Here is a 21,846-nt window from a genome sequence, read left to right as displayed (position 1 = left end):
GTAAACAAAGATATCAATAAATCATAAAATCGTAGTTGGTGTTGTTACTTGGGAAACACCGTTCCTGGAAGAAGGGATGAACAGGGGACAGCGGATTTGGTTGGGCTCAAAACTAGTCTTTCCCAGCTATACTACACCCCTCTCCAAGCTAACCTTTACCTTCAGTGCCCTGTGGGGGGTCTTCTTTCCTAGCACCCTCTCCCTTGGCAAGTAGATTGTCCAGTGATCCAGAAAGAGTGCAACAACAACATCATAGTGGAAAAGAATAAACTAATGATATAAACATATACAGCAATATAAATGTAACAATCAACCTCACATTATTGAATAAAATCACAGGCTGGTCAACTCTGATTTTGTTGGCCTACATTTTTTATTATATAATTCTTCTGCTTACTCCTTAAGAACACTGCATTATGGCATCTGTATAACTGCTCTTTTATGCAAAAAAAAAATCCATCTGAAGCCATTTCCCTGTTACAAACCCTGTGAAAAGCTATATTATACAAGCCAGCCAAAACGTTTTCCAAGTGCAACTTTATTATCATTCAAGCAGTATGCAGCCCTTGCAAAACTTCACAAAAGAGTTCCTTTAATATTCATCATGAAATGGAATATTCAGGGTGGTCTGCCAAATCTGCAAAAGAAGAAATTGAAAGAGTTAAGTTCCAAGTGCTTTAGCAATGCAATATTGAAGTAAAACCTGCATAAGTGCAGCTCTTGCAAGATCATGAGAAACAATGATTCTTCCTCTTGGATTTTTCTTGTGCCATTCTCATCCCACTCCATCATTTCTGTGCAATCCTTATCATCCCTCCCCAGGAGGGGGATTTACTAGCTAACGGGGACAGCGGAATGCCTTTTTGGTTGGTGAAGCCAACCAAGCTGCTCCCCAGCTCTGCCCCCAATTCCACTCACATTCCCACTGCCAATTTTTACTTTACATTAATAGGTATAATCATTTTATCTTACATTTATTCTTCACATAAACCATAAAGTATATTCATTCGCAGCCCAACTATATGCTTGATGCTAAGAAACCATACATAGTGGTAAAGGAGAAAACACCAAAAACATTACTAATAGAAAGTCTCAGCTTTAAGTGACTATTCTTACTATGTATGGAGAGAGAGAAGAACATCAGATAGCAAGAGATACAATCAAAGACCGTGAATAAATGTAGCCTATGGATACAGAAACAGTCCTATTTGTTTGGGAGACCACTCAGCTGATTAAAAAGAGCTTCCAGGTTCACCTCAGTATGTTGCCTGCATAATAACACCCTAACAAGTTTCAAAATGAAGCTGTTTGGCACAATGCAAGTATTAGTGATGTGATTTGGCCGAACCTTTTGGTTCAGCCTTCATTATCGGCCCACCACGGGAAATTTAGTTTTCCCGCGGTTCGGGTCGATTTCATTTCGGCTTGCCCCCCAAAACGATACCCGAAAACCCACCCCGACCCTTCCCAATTTCACTAATTAGAACCGGGGTTGTAAAAAAAACCCCCCAAAACAACCCCCCCCCCACAAACCCACCCCAACCCTTCAAATTTAATTAATTGCAAACCCCCCCCCCCACTCTCCTGATCCCCCCAAACTTGCTGAATTTTTCCTGGTGGACAAGCGGAGCTCCCGGGAGCGATCTCTCACTCTCGGGCCATCGGTTACCAGTAATCAAAATGGCGCCGATGGCCCTTTGCCCTTACCATGTGACAGGCTATTGGGCCATTGGCCGGCCTCTGTCACATGGTAGGAGCAATGGACAGCTGGCACCATTTTGATTAGTGCAGCTGACGGCCCGAGAAGGGGAGATCGCTCCCGGGACCTGCTGGACCACCCAGGGATGTTCGGTAAGTTTTGGTGGGGGTCGGGAGGGTGGGGGAGTTGCAATTAATTACATTTGAAGGGTCGGGTGGGTTTGGGTTTTTTAATTTTTTTAATATGCCCTTTCTCGCCCCCCCAAAACGATAAGAAAACCACACAAAATTTTGTGGGTTTCCTTATCGTTTCGTCGCCCCCCCCCGAAACGCGACGAAATAGGAAATAGAGACGATATTTCCTATTTCGTTGCAAACGAATGCACATCCCTAGCAAGTATTAAGAAGAACACTAGCAGAACATTTCAGAGATTGAGATCATACCCAATATACTACACCCTGGGTTATGAGAAGTTCATTCTGGTCATTGTAGGTGCAAGACAAAGATGACCTGGTCATCTTTGCATACCTTCTCTAAACATCAAGGTGGTAATGTTTAGAGAAGATATGCAAAGATGACCAGGTCACCATCTTACAAATTTCCAAAGTTGAGACTAAACGCAACTCCACCCAAGAAACTGCCTGCGCCCTTGTAGAATGAGTTTGCACCAGCCACGGCAAAGGCATGCCAGCATTGACATAAGCTGCGGTAATTACTTACTTAAGTCAGCGCTCCACCGTTACCCGAGAAGACACATCAGCTGACCATGTTCCCCATACAAAATAAAGAGATGATCAGAATACCTAATAGTACTAATGACCTTCAGATCTCAAAAGGAGTCTCCTCATGTCCAGTGGGCAAAGGAGTGTGTAGGCTTCTGACTCAGCTTACCTACTAAAGGAAGGCAAAAAGATTTTCTGATTTAAATGGCACTCTGAAACTATCTTTGGAAAAAACAAAAGAATGGTATGAATCTGTATCCTTTCCTTTGTAATCAGCAAGAAAGGTTCCATACAAGAAAGTGCCTGTACTTCAGACACTCTTCGAGCCAAACAAATAACTTCTACCAGGAAAACTGTTTAGAGTGTAAGCAGCAGCAAAGAAATAGATTTAAGAGGAGCAAACCTCTAAGAAGGATACCACCAAGTTAAGGTCCCATGTTGGGACTGGCAACTGAAACAGAGGCTGAATATGCATAACCTCTCTCATGAACCAAGAAACATCTAGATGAGAAGAAAGCGGTCTACTGTTAACTTGACCTCTATAGAGAGAGCTGCCACCTATACTTTCATGGAATTAAGAGCCAAATCCTTAGGTAGGCCTTCCTGCAGGAATTCCAAAATCAAAGGAATAGGAACGGCCCTAGAGGAACACCAAGACACAGCACCAGTCTTCAAACCCTCACATAAGCCAAGTATCTGGAGAATTTTCTAACTATCAGCAAGATGGCCACTAACCCTGGATGCCCAGCAACCCACTGAAGAAGTATGCTTATCATGGGCCAAGAGAGGAACACATACAACACCCTGTCTCACTGCTGCATTGGCCACACCTGAACTAGGGCAGTGATCGATGATGAATTTGTGTCCTGTTTCCAGCTGAAAAATCTGCACACCTTCGCATTCTGGCTGTTTTGCCATTAGATCTCAATCAGGTGGAACTCCCACCTTGCAACAATCAGAGTGAAGTCCTCTAAGAGAGGGACCATTCCCCAGGGTTCATGATATGATGGCTGAGGAAGTTCGCTTGGACATTGTCCACACCTCCAATTTGTGACACCAAAAGAGCCTGTAGGTTAATTTCCGCCCAAGGCACAGTTTCCAGTGACACTTCTGGATTTCGAGTTCTCTCTTGATGATTAAGGTACACTACCACAGTAACATTGTCAGCATCACTCAGACTGCCTGCCTGATGAGCTGAGGTGTAAATTTGAGGATGGCTAGCAGAGTTGCTCTGACCTCTAAATGATTGATGGACTAATTCACCTCCTGAAGAGACCATTGGCCTCAAGCAAACAGCTCCTAACAATTTATTTATTTATTATACTTTTATACCACACTAACAGCAAGCTGACCAAAGTGGTTTCTAACAGTAACATACAATAAAAATACAATAAAATCACAACAGGATTACCCTAATTAAAACACTGGAACAGCCACAATTTCACCTTTTTTCTAAAACCCAAATAGCTGGCCTCCAATCTAATAGCTATTGGAACAGAGTTCCAGTGTTTGGGCCCCACTACTGAGAACATCTTCCTGTACTCTTCTTTTTTCACCTGCTTGATCACTGAAACTATAAGTGGCTATCCTCAGGAACACAACATCTGCCTGGGAATATCTCTCTGTACCCTACTTGCCAAATAACCAGCTCCCTTACCATGATGGACTATACATTAGGGTTACATCTTAAATACAATTATTTCACTGGTAGCCAATGTAAAACACTCAACAGCAGCTTAGCACTAATATGTCTAGAACACCCAAAAATCAATCTAGCTGCCATATTTTGCATCATCTGAAGTATGTGCAAGTTCTTCCCCCGTAACTCCCATCAATACCCCATTGCAATAATCAAAAAGTGGTATTTCTAATGCCTGTACTAGAGTCCAAAACACTCCCTCATTCATCACGATGATCAAGGAGGGTGTCACTATGTCTATCCCTTGTTGAAGGTGTTCGACTTCCAGCCACCACTATAAGCTCTGCCTTGTTGACTCCAGGAGTGGCAATCTCACCAAATATTTCAGAGATTGCAGATTCCATCTGGACAGAAGGGCTCTCTCTGCCCTCGCTCACGTGACGAGATCTAAGACCACAACCATGGAGTCTGAAGGTAGGCCCACATTGTTAGGTTCCTTGCCACTCTCAATGACTGAATCTGGCCAGACAACTTCGAATGCCCTGGTCTGTTAAACATACCTGACCTATCTTCTTTTCGAACTGAGACACCAGGTAACCCAGTCTCTGAGATAGATGAAGAATGCTTTTCAAAAAATTGACAATCAATTCTAATTTCTGTATCACCTGGACTACCCACTGAGAAGCAGAAATTCTCTCCTGAAAGGAATTCACCCATATCAACCAATAATTTAGATAAGGATGCATTAAAATCCCTTGCTTGAGAAGGACTGCTACAACTACTAGCATTACCTTGGAGAAGGCTCTCAGGGCTGTTGCTAAACTGAAGAACATCTGAAACTGAACATGATGACTGGAGGAAGCGCTGGTGATCCATCCAGATTGGAATGTGAAGATGAGCTACTGTTAAAACTCTCCCTTCTAAACTACCATCAATGTTTAGTAGGGTTTTGTCACACTGTCACATTGTATCTGTTATGCTCATATGGGGGTATTTAATTTTTCTCCAGGGGGATAAGGGGGGAGGGCTCCTTTCCTTAGTACACCAAATGTTGATATGTTATTTTGTCTTTCCTTGTTTATGTAAAGTTAAAAATTATTAAATAAAAAGTATAAAAAACTACCATTGAGTGCACTTTATAATATGCCTAATACCATATGGGCTCCAAATTTCTTTTTAACAGGGTTTTCTGCTTGGTACTGCAGCAGCACATGTAAAAATAATGTACATATTTTATATTTTTCCCTCAGAATACGATGAATGCCCTGTATTTCATGTAAAATTCTATAAGCACTGAGCAATGTTTGTTTTATTATGATATGTGTTTTATTTTGTTTAACCATTATGAATATGATTTTGTATCCCACTTCAAACATTAAAGAGGCGAGATATACATCTTTGAAAATAGAAAAAAATAAAATCTACTATTGTAAATGAGCAATTTTTAATTGTGGGTGGTGAGGATTGGGAGGGAGTGGACACAAGGCTGTAAAATTTGCACAGGGAACCTAATACCCTTGCACCAATCTGGAGAGAGTGTTAGGAATGTGGACCCTTGGGCCGGCTGAGACAGATGGTGTTGCACTATGGGGAGCCCACAGTGGACGTCGCAGCCGGGAGGCAGCGCTGAAGAGGTTGTCCTGAGAAGGCTTCACCACTGGAAGCCTGAGGTCCCCCCAGGAAGCGCCCATAGGGTTCCGGGCCTCTTGGACGTAGGTGCGATCCTCTGCGACCGAGGACCAGAAGAAAAGCCCGAAGAGGTAGTCCAGCGAAGCAGGTGAGCCCAGGAGGTCTGAAGAGACTTCACACTTGGAAGCCCGCGGTCCCCCTGGGAGGAGCCCGTGAGGACCAGAGCCGCTGGGACTTAGGCGAACCCTCCAGGCGAGTGAAGAACAGGATACCTGAGGAAGAGGAGAGGGCTGAAGCCGGAGTCCACGGACGAGCCAAGGTCGGAAGCCGGGAGTCAGATGCCGAAGACAAAGCCAGGGACGGAAGCTGAAGCCGGAGTCAGTGAATGAAGCAGGGTCGGAAGCCAGAAGTCAGAAGCCGAAGACAAAGCCAGGGACGGAAGCTGAAGCCAGAGTCAGTGGACGAAGCAGGGTCGGAAGCCAGAAGTCAGAAGCTGAAGACGATCAGGTATCCAGATGCAGCAACTAGAATCTCTACCAGAGTGAACTTCGTTGCAAGGCAAGGCATTGAGGCAGCTGCAAGATTTAAATAACCCTGCTGCGTCTGACGTCATCACTAGGGCTGTCCTTCAGTTCCCGCGCTAGCCCCTTTAAATCTGGAGCCCCCTGCATGCGCGCACGCCTAGGGGGCGGGGCCAGCGACGGAGGATTGGCGGCATCTCCCTCACAGAGGGAACGCCGCGGCAGGAGGTAATTCGGACCCAGGCAGCCAAAGGAGGCTTCCAGCGGTCCGGGTTGGCCACGAGCTAAGAGGAGGTCCTGGGGCATGGCCTGGGACCTTAACAGAGAGTCCAACGCACACAGACTCCCACCATTCACCCACCACCTACTTCTCCAAGGGGCAAATGTTGAAGAAATGTGGGAAGCAGGTCTTGGTGTTCCTGAGAGTCTGGCAGAGTTGCCAGCTTCCTAGAAATATTATCACTATCTGCCACTCAACTGACCCCCTACTTTACCCCTTCTGCAACATTTCAAATTCCCAAAAGGGCCAGAATCCAAGGAGACAGTCCTGTCAATGATTTGTCCTGTGCCATGCCTGTGGGGAGAGAGGGGGGCATGCATCTCATTCCTCACCTTAGGCAGCAGATTGCCTTCAGCTGCCCCTGGAATCCCAGTTCACCAATACTCCCACCAGTTCACCCAGACCTTCACCAGTTCACACAGAGCCTCCAGCATTGCATCCTGAGCTCCCATTAGTTTACCCAGACCTTCCACCCAAAACCTATAGACAAAAGACAACTACACTTTCAACTGTGTGAGCCAGTTAGCAGGCGTAAAAGCATATGGACACGTTTGGTAATGTATGCATGTATACCGGTTTACAAAATAGCAGCTTGTGCTCTTCCGAATCCTGTCCCAGAATGCACTTAAACTGCCCCCCCCCCTTTTTTATGTGTAACACTGCTGATACACACATACTTCAGGCTTTTGCCACTTACATACATATGTAAATGTTTTGTAAATTTATCTCAATTTAAAAGCAGGCTGGTGGGGTTTCTGCTCTTGGCACATAACCCCTCTGGAGATTTAGCCTCCCACCCGCAACACACACAGCTAGCGCTTGTTCACACAGGGCTAGCTTTTTGCTGCCCTGTGTGAACAATAACTGTGCTCCTCCCCCCTACCCCTACCTCCCCCCCATTCATTCATTTTGTGTCTCAGACCCACCAAAAAAAAAAAAAAGAAAGCCCAACCCCTCCCCCCCATTGATACAAACTTTAAAAACTGACATCACCCGCCCCACTCCAAACCCATGGCTGGTGCAAGGGTATTAGGCAATCCAGACAAACCTTATTGCCTTGCGAAATGGCCCCCAGGCCCCCAACCTCTCCCCCAAGCCTGCTCCACACACAGTTAAGAATTATGCATTTATAATAATAATTTACATGAAAAATATCAAAGTAAATTATTCTGAGGTAAAAATATCACTTACATTATATTTACATGCCCTGCTGTGATGCCAACCAGAAATCCTGCAGAAACAAACTTGGAACCCATATGGCAGTGGCCTGTTGTAATGTGTGTCGTGTGTGGGCTAGATCTTTTGAAAGCCCTAAAACAATTCCTTTTATGAGAATACCTCATCTCAGTCACACACACAGAACATAAACAGACCCTCACCAAATACAGAATAGACTAGAGCAATCATAAAGTAGAAATACAATCGTGACAAAACCTGAACTGGAAACCACAAGAAGCAGACTCTCTATGCAGTGTAATAATAAAAAAACAGAACCATCACCATCCCTCAAACATCAAACAATAAAATCAAGGAATAATATAAATACAATATCATAATAGTAAAAACATACTAATAATAATATTTCAAAAACAGATGACAAATAAAAGATCGAATAATTAAAAACTCACATACAATTTTTTAAAAAATGGCCCAAACGCCAATAAAATATTTAAAAACAGCAGATACATTAAATAACACCGGAAAAAATAAAACTAAAAAGGGATTTTAAAAATTCACGCTTTCCATATGTGGGAACCTTTCATTTCCAATCACCCTGAGATTGTCATAGGTTAGTGGAATTAGTGGGAGTGGGAAGCACAACTTTCTCCTTTTTTTCCAACCATCACAGGCAGCCTCCCATTCACATGCACACACACACACACATGCTCTCTCTTAACAAACCCATAGGCATATTCAGCTCTTCTTTGGTTGAGATCTGCCAGCAGCCTCAGGCCTGCCTCTTCATTTTAGGTGCTGGCAGGTACCCAGCCACCTAGTTCAGGTTCTTTTTTCTATATAGATTGTCTTGTGGAGCAGCAACGTTTTTTTTTTTCAGTTTTACTTAATTAAATAGTTATCTCTATCCTCAATTATCCCTCACCTATGCATACTTCAGTGATCTGAGTATCTTTAGCCCTTCCCTGATGCTGCACAACCCCCAATATCATATTTCTCATTAATGAAAATTCTTATTCACTACATATACAATAACTTCCAGCTTTAAATCTGCTCAGCCATGGCTGTGCTGTCTTAGCTCAAAGCCTCTAATTTGCTCTTTGTTGTGTGTCTCGTCTGTTTTGACTAGATCAGTGGTTCTTCCCCTTTTCACTCTCATTACGATTGATTTGCATGCACTGCCTCCACTGTATGCGGATCTATCTCATGCATATTCATTATGGATATCCTGAAAATCTGACTGGCTAGTGTGTCCCGAGGACTGGGTTAAGAACCTCTGGACTAGACTGTAAGCACTAAGAAGTAGGCACCGTCCATGATATGTCTCTGTGTAGTACTGCTTACATCTGGTATGTGCAATACAAATTATGATTATTATAAGAGGTAGGTATTCAGTGCCACTGAGCTAGGTAAGTAAGGACTTATTCGGCTAAAGTGGCAGCAATTGAATATCTGGTGTGTTTATTTGCAGTCAATATTCAAATAATTACTTATCCAACTAATGGTAGGTGGGAAATGGGCATTTCAGGGAGGAGCTACTAATTTGGCTAACATAACCACATAAGTAGTGATATTTAAACTTATTCGGTTAGGTTTGCTGGATAAGTTAGACCTGCCAAATAGCAGGTCTAAAGTTAGCCAGATAAGATATATTTTTTCAGGGATATTGAGCAGCATAGCCATGCTGCTCAATATCCCCTGTAAGTTAGCTGGATAAGTCTTATCCGGTTAAGTTACTTAAACATTGATTTTTTAATATCTACCTCAATAACAATAATAATAAGAGTAATAATAATAATAATAATAGGTATGGCCCCTACTTGGCCACTAGATGGTAGTAGTGTGTAACCTATCTATACTATATTACAAGGAATCTTTCAGCCTGAAAAGTTAAACAGAGTATAAAGGTTTGCTAGAGGAGACTCTAGCCTTTACAATGTAGAGGTTTCTGGTGAAAAAAGGTCACTAAGATGATAGGAGGTGCTCTAAAGGGTGAGCTATCTTTCAGAATGGAGAAATTACTTACCTGATAATTTTGTTTTCCTTAGTGTAGACAGATGGACTCAGGACCAATGGGATATGCTCCCCTGCTAGCAGATGGAGACGGAGACTGATTTTAAGGCTGTCATCATCCTACATACACCCCTGCAGTGACCTCAGCCCCTCAGTATTCTCTTCAAAAGCCAATGTGGACCCATTAGTGAAAAAAACTTGATTAAAATATGATTAAAAATGGATAACCATAACTGTTCTCAACCAATCATAAAAACTGAACCCCAGTAAGAATATAGGTGCCCTGATCTAGGGAATGGATGAAGGCTTACCCATAATCTCTTGGATTCAATATCCACTCCACGGGCAATTCCTTGGCACAGTTCTTGGGCAGCTGAGGGCAGGATGCTGAGTCCATCTGTCTACACTACGGAAAACAAAATTATCAGGTAAGTAATTTCTCCATTTCCTAGCGTGTAGCCAGATGGACTCAGGACCAATGGGATGCACAAAAGTTACTCCCAATTGGGGCGGGAGGCTGCCCACGGTCCAGTTAACACTGCCTTTGCAAAGGCTGCGTCCAGGCAATAGAACCTGAAGAAGGAATGCAAGGAGGACCACATTGCTGCTCTGCAGATGTCTAACTTCCTCCCATGAGACCGCCTGAGCCTTAGTGGAATGAGCTTTAACCTGAGAAGGTAGTGGCTTTCCTGCCTCCACATAGGCTCCCATGATCACCTCCTTAATCCAGTCAGCTAGAGTAGCCCGCGAAGCTGGTTTGCCCTGCTTCTTTCCGCCGTGAAGGACAAACAAGGCAGTCCATCTTTCGGACCGGTTCTGAAACTTCCAGATACCACACCAAAAGTCTACTGACATTCAAATGATGGAGAAGGCGGTATTCCTCCACGTCCTTGTGCTTATCTAAGGATGGCAACAAAATGGACCGAGTCAAATGAAACTCCAGGACTACCTTGGGCAAGAAGGATGGAATGGAATGAAGCTGTAACGTTCCAGGAGTCATCAATGCCTGCAGTTCAGAGATGTGACGTGCCGAGCATATAGCCACCATGAACACCGTTTTCAAGGTTAATAAACGCAAGGAAAGACTGCGCAGTGGCCGACAGGAGGGCCTGCCAAAAATTCCAATCCTAGATTAAGATTCCACAAGGGAACCGGCCTCCGTAGGGGTGGCCGAAGGTGCTTCACCCCTTTCAGAAAACGGGCCACATCCGGATAAGCTGACATGGAGATTCTGTTCATCTCACCTCTGAAATAGGAGACAACTGCCTCTTGTACCTTCAAGGATTTAATTGCTAAACCTTTATTCAAGCCATCCTGCAAAAATTCCAGAATAAGTGGGATTTAGACTGCCTGAGGGGGCACACTGCGATCCTCACACCAGGCCTGAAATACTCTCCAGAACCACACATACACTAGGGACGTAGAGAACTTCTGAGTGCAGAGTAAGGTGGCAATTACTGCCACAGAATATCCTTGCTTCATCAGGCGACCCCATTAAGGGCCAAACCATAAGACAGAATCAAATTGAATCGTCATAAAAGACCAGTCCTTGCTGTAGTAGGTCCCTGTGAAGTAGGAGGCACACGGGGTCTCCACCAGGAGTGTCTGCATGTCCACATACTACGGACACCTGGGCCAATCCGGAGCTACTAGTAGGACTAATCCCCTGTGGTGCTCGATTCTGCAAATGACCCTGCCCAGCAGGGGCCATGGAGGGAAGGCGTATAGCAACTCTTCTTCCAGCCAGATCTGAATGAGAGCGTCGATCCCCAGGGACCACGGATCTTTTCTGTGACTGAAGAATCAGGGAACTTTCGCATTGTGAGATGCGGCCAGCAGGTCAATGGACGGGAGACCCCAGCGATCTACTATCAGTTGAAAGGCTTTGGCCCCAAACACCCATTCTCATGGATCCAGACTCTCCCTGCTTAGAAAGTCTGCTCTGAATTTTTCTTTTCCTGCAATGTGGGAGGCTGAGATCATCTGTAAATGTATTTCTGCCCATTCCATAAGGAGATCTATTTCCTGAGACACTTGCTGGCTCTTGGTTCCACCCTGGTGGTTGATGTAGGCTACCATCATTGTGTTGTCCAACATCTCATGGACCGCTTGACCCTGGAGTCTGTGGCAAAATTATAGACATGCCAATCTGACTGCGTGAGCGCCCAGGTGATTGATGTTCCAGAGGGCCTCTTGTTCAGTCCAACGTCCCTGTGCCAACAGTTCTTGACAGTGATCTCCCCGGCCCCGGAGACTTGCTTCTGATGTGAGGTCCAGCGAGTTTGGTGAGGACAGGGGCACCACCCTGCTCAGATGAGCATCCTGCACCCACCACTGGAGCTGAGAGAATACTCCCATTGGCAAGTGGAGGGAGGTTAAGAACTCTCCCAATTGAATGGCCATTATCACGGAGTGAAAGGTTTCCATGTGGAAATGATTCACTTGTAGATGTCAGTTGACACGCTTGAAGTCCAGGATGGGGCAAAAGGAACCTTCCTTCTTGGGTACGATGAAATAACGCACTGTATTTTCTTGGGGCACAGGTACTGGGATTCTCACTCTGAGGAGCCTTAAAAGAGTAATCTCTATTGCCTTCTTCTTGTGCTGGGAGTGGCATGGAGACTTCATGAATATGTTCCAAGCAGTGCTGTGAAATTCCAGCACATATCCTTCTTGTATGACCTCCAGTACCATTTGTCTGAAGTGATCTCGACCCACCGTTGGTAAAAGAGACACAGTTGACTCCCTAGCCCCTCGTTCCAAGCGTAGGTTGGTGTGCCGACCAAGCTTAAAACGGGGCCTAGTTATTGCGCGTCCCGTCCACGCTCTGCTCGTGTCTGCTCACCTCACCTCTGCTCCAACGAGTCCTGGATCGTCCTCCCCCGCTGCTGCTGCTGCTGCTAGCTCGGCTCGGCCTTGGCGTCCCGCGGTGGCGACCGCCGGGTCTTCCACCTCCCACCAGGCCTCATGGCGGGGCTCAGCATCCTCCGTGGCATCGTCCCCACCCCTAGGCATGTGCGCACGGACTGCCCGGCCTCTTAAAGGGCCAAGGGCGGGTCCCAGCTCTGCGGCATGCCCTGATTAATCTGTATACTTAAGGAAGTAGTCAGACACCACTTCTTCGCCTTGGCAATCAGGTCGTACACTCTGGTGTGTCTAGTTTGCTTTCCGGCTGTTATGGTATTGAGGTGTTGGAGAGGATTCTTGGGTACTGCGGTAATGGCCACTCCCACGGGGAGGAGCCCCATGAGGAAACCACAGTACTAGACTAGACTCTATACATGCAGACACAGAGAATTTGTATTTATTATATAGCTTGATGGTACTGTCCGGGGAGCGGACAGCAGTGAAGGTAACCCAGTAGAAGTAGTCCAGGGGTTCTCAGCAGAGGAGACCAGTCTCACACTCGAGTAGATAGGCAGTGCAGGGTAGCAGAGGAAGGTCCAGGATGTAGACTCCAAGTGCTGAAGCTGAAGGTGAGACATACTGAAAGGGTTTGAACTCACTGGAGTAGATAGCTGTATTGATGAAGATCCTGGCAGGCAGAAGTAGTTCAGATGCAGGCACCAGAGTAGGGAGAGCAGACCCTCGAGGAGAGTACCCGGTATCCCAGATAGGTACCTGATAGAGAGCATAAGGGCCCCCGAGGAGCGGGAACCCAGGTTAGCAATGAATTACCCCGAAGGGCAGAGAGAGAGCTTCCTGCGGCAGCTAGGAAGCGGCAGAGCAGCTTAGACCGGAGGCAATCCAATCCAATCCAATCCTCGCTAACTCAGTTTGTTAGCAAATGAAGGGCAGGCTAAATACCAGGATGTGATGATGTCACTCGGAGGGGACGCCCCCGAGGTTCCCGCCATGACGTGGATAAAGACGTGGGTGGCGTGCGCGCTTACACCCTAGGAGGCCCTCAGGATAATCATGGCAAACACCATCACCAATTCCGTTCCGGGGATGCCAGAGAGAGTGGCATGAAGACGCAGCAGCAGCCATCCTCCCAAGACTTGAGGAGAGAGAAGGAAGAAAGATGAGGCACAGAGGTCGAAGTCGTCTGAGACCGATGGATGCAAAACCAGCGTCTCCTGTTCCAGCCTCTCCAGAGTCTCCTGTTCCAGCATCTCATGTGTCTCCTGTTCCAGCATCTCCTGTTCCTTCATCTCTCCATCCCTGGTAGTGCCCTTCAGACTGATCTCACGGTACTGACCTTTGCTTGTTCCTGACTATTCTTGATTGCTCCCTGGATTTGACCTCTGCCTGTTCTCAGACTACTCTTGATCGCTGCCTGGAACTGACCTCTGCCTGACTACTCCTGATCGCTGCCTGGAACTTGACCCCTGCCTGACCTGACTACTTCCAGATTAACTACAGTTACTGACCCCTGCTTCGGCTGACCATTCTGACTGATACTCTGCCCTTGATCCTCGCTATACACTCGGACTCTCTGTTCTGGCTTCCTGTGTCCTTTGGACCTTCTGCTCTGTACATCAACCGCGCACCCTTGTTCGTGGTGGGCACGCCCTTGCGCTTCCTCTCAAGGAGATCCTGCGAGGCCCACCTAAGACCAGGCGGCCCGCGTAACCAAGGGCTCAACCTGAGGGAACCCAGGGTTGCTATTGGTGAAGCTCCAGCTAGCCTCTGTTTCCTCCTGTGCTCCGCCTTATGGTAGCAGGCGCTGTCCGGGTCTGACCGGAGGGCCCTACCAATCCTGCACCAGGCCAAGGGTCCACCTCCAGCGCAATACTAGTCCACTGGCAGCCACTCAACCTGCTCAGAAGCCCACTTCCCCTTACTCCAACGGGATTGGGAACGACGTTGGTATGGTGCACCGAGCAAGGAGACCGGAGGAAGTCTTACCAAAACCCCTCCAAACATCTCTGAATCGGGAGGTAAATCATCTTCTTCTTCTTTTTTTATTTTTACTTACCTGGGCTCAGTGCCTACTGACTGAGTACAGAGATGGTCTCCAGCTGCAGGGGGAGAGGGCTTTGGCCATTATCACCATGCTTGGCTTCCTTTACCCGCTGCCTTTCAGTTGCTTAAGCAGCAAAGTCCACGCCGGTAACTGGCTACCGGACAAAGGCACACCTCTGAGGGATCTCGGAAATCACCTTAGGGAGGACCTTAGGTATCACCGAAGGAGAGCGGGGCTCAATTTTCCTTCAATTTAGAAAGTAGAATTTCTTCTTCCAAAAGTACAGCAATCCCTAGGGAGAGGTATGTCCACCATCTGCTGGAGACAGAGAATACTGGGAGGCTGAGGACACTGAATGGATGTATCTAGGATGACATCAGCCTTGAAATCTGACTCCATCTCCATCTGCTGGCAGGGGAGCATAACCCATTGGTCCTGAGTCCATCTGGCTACATGCTAGGAAATGGGGGAATTTTCTGGCAAAGGAGTTTCAGAGGAAGTTCATGGTGTAAATCCATTAACTTTATTTATTTATTTATTTAATTATTTCTAGTCTGCCTATAATGGCACATGCTAAGCAGATTAAAGCATAATAAAAAACAAATATATTAAAAGCAAAAAACATAACATTATTACGCTCCCTCAAAAATATTCTTACAAATTAGTATTCATATTAAACTTACAGTGAACAATAAAATGAAACATAAAATGATGTCATTCTATTGCATTCCAGGAATCCTTGAGTGGAAAGGTGGTATATCTTCCAGTGCGTACAGGATTTGGGGGAATATAAAATATGCCTCCCATGACGTATACATGTAGTTTTAAGGCAATTACCAGAGGAGTTCAGAAGGAGTTTTTGGAAAAGTTGTGAGGAGTTTTGCAGGAGTTTGGGGAAGAAGAAAAGTAGAAAAGATGTTTTTTTGAAGTGCAAAGGAGCAGTGCTGTAGGCCTAGCTAGACATTGAAAAATGTTGTGCCTGTCTGTGCGTTTCAGTACAGGACTGGGAAACTCTTTTCTATCTAAGAGAAAAGGGTAAAGGTTGTCCTGGAGTCAGTCCTACACCAAGTTAGTAATTGTGAAATGTAAAGAGATACTTTCTACTTCTTTCTGGTACTGCAAAGGACCTGGGAGAAGTGTGCTGAGGAACTGCCCTAAGAGTTTCTTCAAGGGTAGAAGATCTGAGGATAGATCTCTGTGAGAAGAGTTTGGATTGTGGGTGTTTCTGTATCTGAACTATTTTTCTTTTGGATTGTATTTTGCTGTGGACTTTGAAGGCTGTTTGTCATGCTGAAACAGAAATTTTTAGTAAACTAAAATTTCTTCTGAAGTACTAACTGTTGTGTGTACATTGAATTATTTTTTTCGGGTACCCTGTGCAACATTGACCTTGCAGGTGATCCTGCCCCTAATCCATGGAACCCAGTGTGAATTTCCCCACCCTGGCTCAGTGTAACCAGTGGGTCTCGGGCTGGGAAGGTAGACCCTAGCAAAGGTGGGGGTTACATATGTTTATGGAATTGAAATGTTATCCTTTCTTAAGTATGTATGCAATACATCCTTGTATCTATAGCTAATAGGAAAACATAGACTTCAAAAGTCATGTATAAAAGTCATCACCATTTTTCGAGTTCATTATACTAACTTATAGTAGATCAGTGATGATCATTTGTGGGCACAGGTCACAATTACATTTGGTAATTGTGCTTACTTTGTCTTCTGTGAGAAGTTCCTTTAAAAAAAATAAAGAGGTGGGATAAAAGGGTAAGATTTGTCTTTTTGCGGATGATACTAAGATCTGCAACAGAGTGGACACGCCAGAAGGAGTGGAGAGAATGAGACGGCATTTAAGGAAGCTGGAAGAGTGGTCGAAGATATAGCAGCTGAGATTCAATGCCAAGAAGTGCAGAGTCATGCATATGGGGTGTGCATATGGGAAATCCGAAAGAACTGTATTTAATGGGGGGTGAAGGGCTGATTTGCACGGAGCAGGAGAAGAGACCTTGGGATGATAGTGTCTAATGATCTGAAGTCGGCGATACAATGTGACAAGGCGATAGCTAAAGCTAGAAGAATGCTGGGTTGCATAGGGAGAGGAATATCTAGTAAGAGAAAGGAAGAGATGATCCCCTTGTACAGGGCCTGGCAAGGCCTCACCTGGAATACTGTGTCAGTTCTGGAGACCGTATCTCCAAAGGGACAGAGACAGGATGGAGGCGGTCCAGAGAAGGGCGACCAAAAAGGTGGATGGTCTTCATAAAATGACTTATGAGGAGAGATTGAAGAACCTAAATATGTATACCCTGGAAGAGAGAAGGAGCAGATCCATGGTCAACAACAAACCTTTTCCATTGGAAAAAAAATCAGTAGAACTAGGGGTCATGATTTGAAACTCCAGGGAGAAGAATCAATGACAGGAAGTATTTCTTCACAGAGAGGGTGGTGGATGCCTGGAATGCCCTTCCGGGGGAAGTAGTGAGACTAAAACTGTGAAGGATTTCAAAGGGGCATGGGATAAACATTGTGGATCCATAAGGCTAGAGGATGGGAATGAAGAGAAGAGCTATGGGGGTAGCTTGCCGGAATGGTGGCTACTACCCTGGTGATTACTACCTTACTCAATAAGCCTTCACATGGTTAATGCAACTCCAATATTGCTCTCTGTTTTAACGGCAAGGGGAAATGTGGAAAAGAGAATTTGCATTCAGACAACAACCAACAAGGACTGAACTACACAGTCTGGGTAAACAAATAAGCATGGGGGTAGCTTGCTTATTGCTGCATTTACTACCCTAAACCAATTAAGCCTGATACTTCACTTTGAATGCATATACAGCATTGCTCTCTGCTTCAATGGCAGGGAGAAATGTGGAAAGAGGATTTACGTTCAGACAACATCCAACAAGGCATTGATCTGGGCAGTCTGGGTAAACAAGCATCGGGGTAACTTGCTTGATGTGGCTGTTACTACCCTTAACCATTAAGCCTTATGCTTCACCTTTGATGCAACTCCAACATTACTCTCTGCATCAATGGCAGGGGGTGACAGGGCCCTGAACGTGGTGGTCGGTGAAACAGATAAGTATGGGAAAATAAGTGTGGGAGCTTGCTGGGCAGATTGGATGGGCCAATTGGGCTTTTTCTGCTGTCATTTCTATATTTCTATGTATATGTTTCTATGGGTCTGGCCAAGGTAACCCCATTTCTGGAGGTTCACTCTGCAGCAACCAACACCTGTACAGATACAGTTTGATAGATTGCCAGTGATTCTTCTGACCCTGATAGAAGAGTCTCTGCTATCATATTACTAATTGATAATATTGAATGCAATCATGCCTTCTATAACTGGAATCATTAGGGATTTGCATTAATTTTAAACAAATGCATTTTGTATTATTTAAAAAAAATCTATATATGGTTCATTCTCAATGGCACAAACTCAAAATAGACTACCCAAAAATATCAGAACATTTTTGGATATTTTTGGTTCCTAGCAAAAAAGTCCCAAAAAAGAGCTCTCCCCACTGCAACCTAACATTACTGGTGCCCTTTTTGGCTTCTTTTTTTAAACTGTAATGGTTCGGCAAATGAACTGAACTGGAATAAACATTAAACAAATAAAAAAAACAAACAATACTCCTGTACCACCCCCACCCCGAATTGAAAAAAACAAACCAAAAAGATTTTTTTTTTTTTTGCCTGTACATCCCTAGGAACCCTGTGCTCTCTGGAGATGAGTGGAGAGGTTCTGTGGTGGTGATAATAAGCCAGCAGCTTTGGCCTGCCCCAAGCATGTGCCAAGCCGCTCAAAACAGCAGCCTGGTCAAACTCTTGCAGCGGTGCCTTTATTTTCCTTCAGCCCCTGTTCCTTCATGGATAACAACACAATTCCATGCCCCCTGAGGCACTAGGGGCATTCCAGACATAGAATATACAGCAGCATTAAAACCCAGGCTAGCATAAACTCTATGCTACAACCAGACAGAGCTGTAGCTAGGCAATTTGGCGCCTATGGCCAAGTGAAAATCTGCGCTCTCCCCCTTTACACAAGACATGAAACCATGAATTGGGAGATTCTGTTAAATGTTTGTACAGCAATGGCCATGGTCAGTGCAAGGGTATTAGAGGCCCTAAGAAATCTTTATAGCCTTGCACCCCCCTCATTACACCCACCTCACACACAATTAAAAATTATACATTTATAATAACAGATTTTACATGAAAAAGAACATTCAAAGCACAGTCTTCTGAGGTAAAAATATCACTTACACTATGTATATTATATTTACATGCACTGCTGAGGTGCCAACCAGAAAACTCTGCAAAAAAGCAAGAGAAGCTTGGAATCTATATGGTATTAGACCTACTGTAATGCATCTTGGGCATGGGCATGACCTCAGAGAGCCACGAGAAAGTGCTATTTTTATATAAAAATTATTTTAACTGCCAGCACTCAAACAGCAACAACCCTACCTATGAAAGTTAATACTACAAGTATTACACCAGGCCTAAAATAGTAATACACTCCCTATTAGGCAAACAGAACAAGCCAAGCTGCTATAGATCCTTACATAGAAACTATACACTAATGGATTAATTCACTTCAGTTGTTACGGTTGTGGACCCTTAGTCCGGAGTGAGAGATGATAACCACTGAGGAACAACCCCAATGGACTCGTCTCTGGAAAGTGGTATAGGAGAGCGGCACTACCTGGAATAGGTTCCACGGATCAAGCAGTATGGCCCTCTGAGAAGCGGATAGCCAATGAATGCCGGCGAGCCCCCGAGGAGTGGGTACTCCAGGCGTTCACCCACTAGAAGTGGTACCAAGATGAGAGGAAGTCCAGGCAGAAGATCCGGGGCAGGCAGCGAAGATGCAGAGACGAATTCCAGGCAGAAGATCCGGGTCAGGCAGTGAAGATGCAGATACGAAGTCCAAGCCAAGGTCAGGACGGGCAGCAGACAAGCAAACGAAGGACGATCCGAGGTCAAACCAGAAGACAGGAACTACCAGACGAGGCAGGAACAGCCAGGAAGCAACAGAGAAACCCTGTTGCAAGGCAATTCCCTGGTTCTATAGTAGGTTTAAATACCCCTGGATGACGACGTCATCTTCCGGGGCCAGACTGGTTTTCACACCGTGGCCCCTTTAAGAGGTAGGGCCTCCGACCTCTCCAAAGGAGGCCCCAATGTTGGCTGAAGAGACGCCGGGGGAGCTGCGCAGCGGACCATGCGCGGCCTGCCGCGTCGGGAGGGCTGCCATGCGGAAGGGCCATCGGAGGTAGGAGGGCCTGGCCGAGGGCTGCTACAGCCAGGTGCCGCAACATCAGTCACACATGCAAAACACAGACAGATCCTCAAATACAGAATAAAGAGACCATACAGTATAAATGAAATGTACAGCAACAACACAAATGGTTGGATCAATATAAAAATGGACTTTATTGATTCTTGCCTAACTCTGGCCGAGTTTCGTTCGAAGAGCTGCCTCAGGGGCTTGAAAGCCACTTGAATGGGCTTAGATAAACTCAGAGCTCTCATATAACATAGTCAGAGGAGTATTTCTCAGCAGCAGATGGTACTGGGATTAGTTTTCAAATCGAGACACTTTTAAAAGCAGACTGTTTTATAAGTGATAATATTGCATTTCCACACGCCGCTAAGCAATGGTTAGTGCAATGAGCTCTGAGTTTATCTAAGCCCATTCAAGTGGCTTTCAAGCCCCTGAGGCAGCTCTTCGAGCGAAACTCGGCCAGAGTTGGGCAAGAATCAATAAAGTCCATTTTTATATCGATCCAACCATTTGTGTTTGTTGCTGTCAGCCATCTTGGATCGATTACCGGTTTGCTTTCTTGGACCATCCCTAAATGAAATGTACAGATAAAAACTAAACTGGAAACTGCAACAAGCCAAATTCTGTATGCACTACAACAATTTAAGAAACAGAAATATTACCATTCCTCATAAAACAAAATTAGTAAAACCATACCAATAAAAAGAATAATTCAAAACAATTAATGAATAGAATAATATTCAATAATTAAAAACTCATATAAAAATCTTCCAAACATCAACAAAATATTTTCAAATAACACCTAACAATTAAAATAAGGATTTTAAAAAATTCCCCATTATCCATACCTTGGAACTTCTGATTTCCAGATGCCCTGAAATTGTCATGGATTAGCAAGCAAAGAGTAACTGGGGTAGTTGTGTATATACATGCTCCCTCTCTCTCTCTCACACACACACACACACACACACACACACACACACACGCTTTCTCTCACTCTCCTACACACATGCTCTCTCTCACTTTCCCACACAGAAGCACACATGCTCACTCTCTCTTCCACATACAAGAACACATGCTCACTCTCCCACATACATGCTCTCTCCCACAAATATTCTCTCACTGTCCCACACATGCATACATGCTCTCTCTCTCCCACACACATATGCACACATTCTCTCACTCACTTTCCCACACACAAGCACACATGCTCTCTCACTCTCCCACATACATGCACACATGCTCTCTCACTCTCCCACATACATGCTCTCTCTCTCTCACACACATGCTCTCTCTCTCTCCCACACACATATGCACACATTCTCTCACTCACTTTCCCACACACATGCACACATGCTCACTCACACTCTCCCACACACATGCTCTCACTCACTCCCTCCTTGACGTACCAGGCAGCAGCAATCTCCTTCTTCAGCCCCCGTGTCCAAGGGAACGACTTCCAGCAATAGGGCATTGAACTACTTCAGGCAAGGCATGCTCCACCTCCTCCAAAGCAGCATGGCCCCACCAGAATCAGCAGTGTTGCCAGTGGGGCCACTCTGCTTTTCCACTTACTAAGGCCGCACCGACCACGCTGTCAATTTCAATGGGCAGTACAGTTTTTTTTTGCTGAGGACCTGCCAGCGGCCAGCCACACTGCTTTCGTTGGTGCCTTTTGATAGCGCGCTTATGGCCGTGGCCATATTTATTTATTTAAATTTATTTATTTAAATCTTTTTCTATACCGTCGTTAAGGTGGTTACCGTCACAACGGTTTACAATAAGGCACAAAAGTAATGCTATTAACCTCTATCAGTTTACACAGGTGCCATAATGTTCGGTAACATAGTTTTAATCAAAGTTAGTTAAATGAGTGTGAACACTATCATGTCCTGGTCGATTCTATAGCAGTTTGAGTCGGGACTCATTCTATAAGTAATTTATCCTTTACTGATGAATTCCATT

General features: G+C 45.1%; 1 protein-coding gene across 1 annotated transcript in view; it reads right to left on the bottom strand.

The window, feature by feature from the left end:
- Positions 1 to 518: 518 nt before the first annotated feature.
- LOC115090540 (aldo-keto reductase family 1 member C1 homolog) overlaps positions 519 to 21,846 on the bottom strand; it is a 117,055-nt gene continuing 95,727 nt past the window's right edge. The window contains exon 10 of the mRNA XM_029599763.1: positions 519 to 637. Within this exon, the coding sequence (XP_029455623.1) occupies positions 619 to 637 (19 nt within the window). The 3' untranslated portion in view covers positions 519 to 618. The remainder of the gene's footprint in view (positions 638 to 21,846) is intronic.

The sequence above is a fragment of the Rhinatrema bivittatum genome, chromosome 4 (assembly GCF_901001135.1).
Source record: "Rhinatrema bivittatum chromosome 4, aRhiBiv1.1, whole genome shotgun sequence".
NCBI lineage: Eukaryota > Metazoa > Chordata > Amphibia > Gymnophiona > Rhinatrematidae > Rhinatrema > Rhinatrema bivittatum.
The sequence above is the reverse complement of the archived record's forward strand: the minus strand, read 5'-3'. Positions and strand labels throughout refer to the sequence as shown.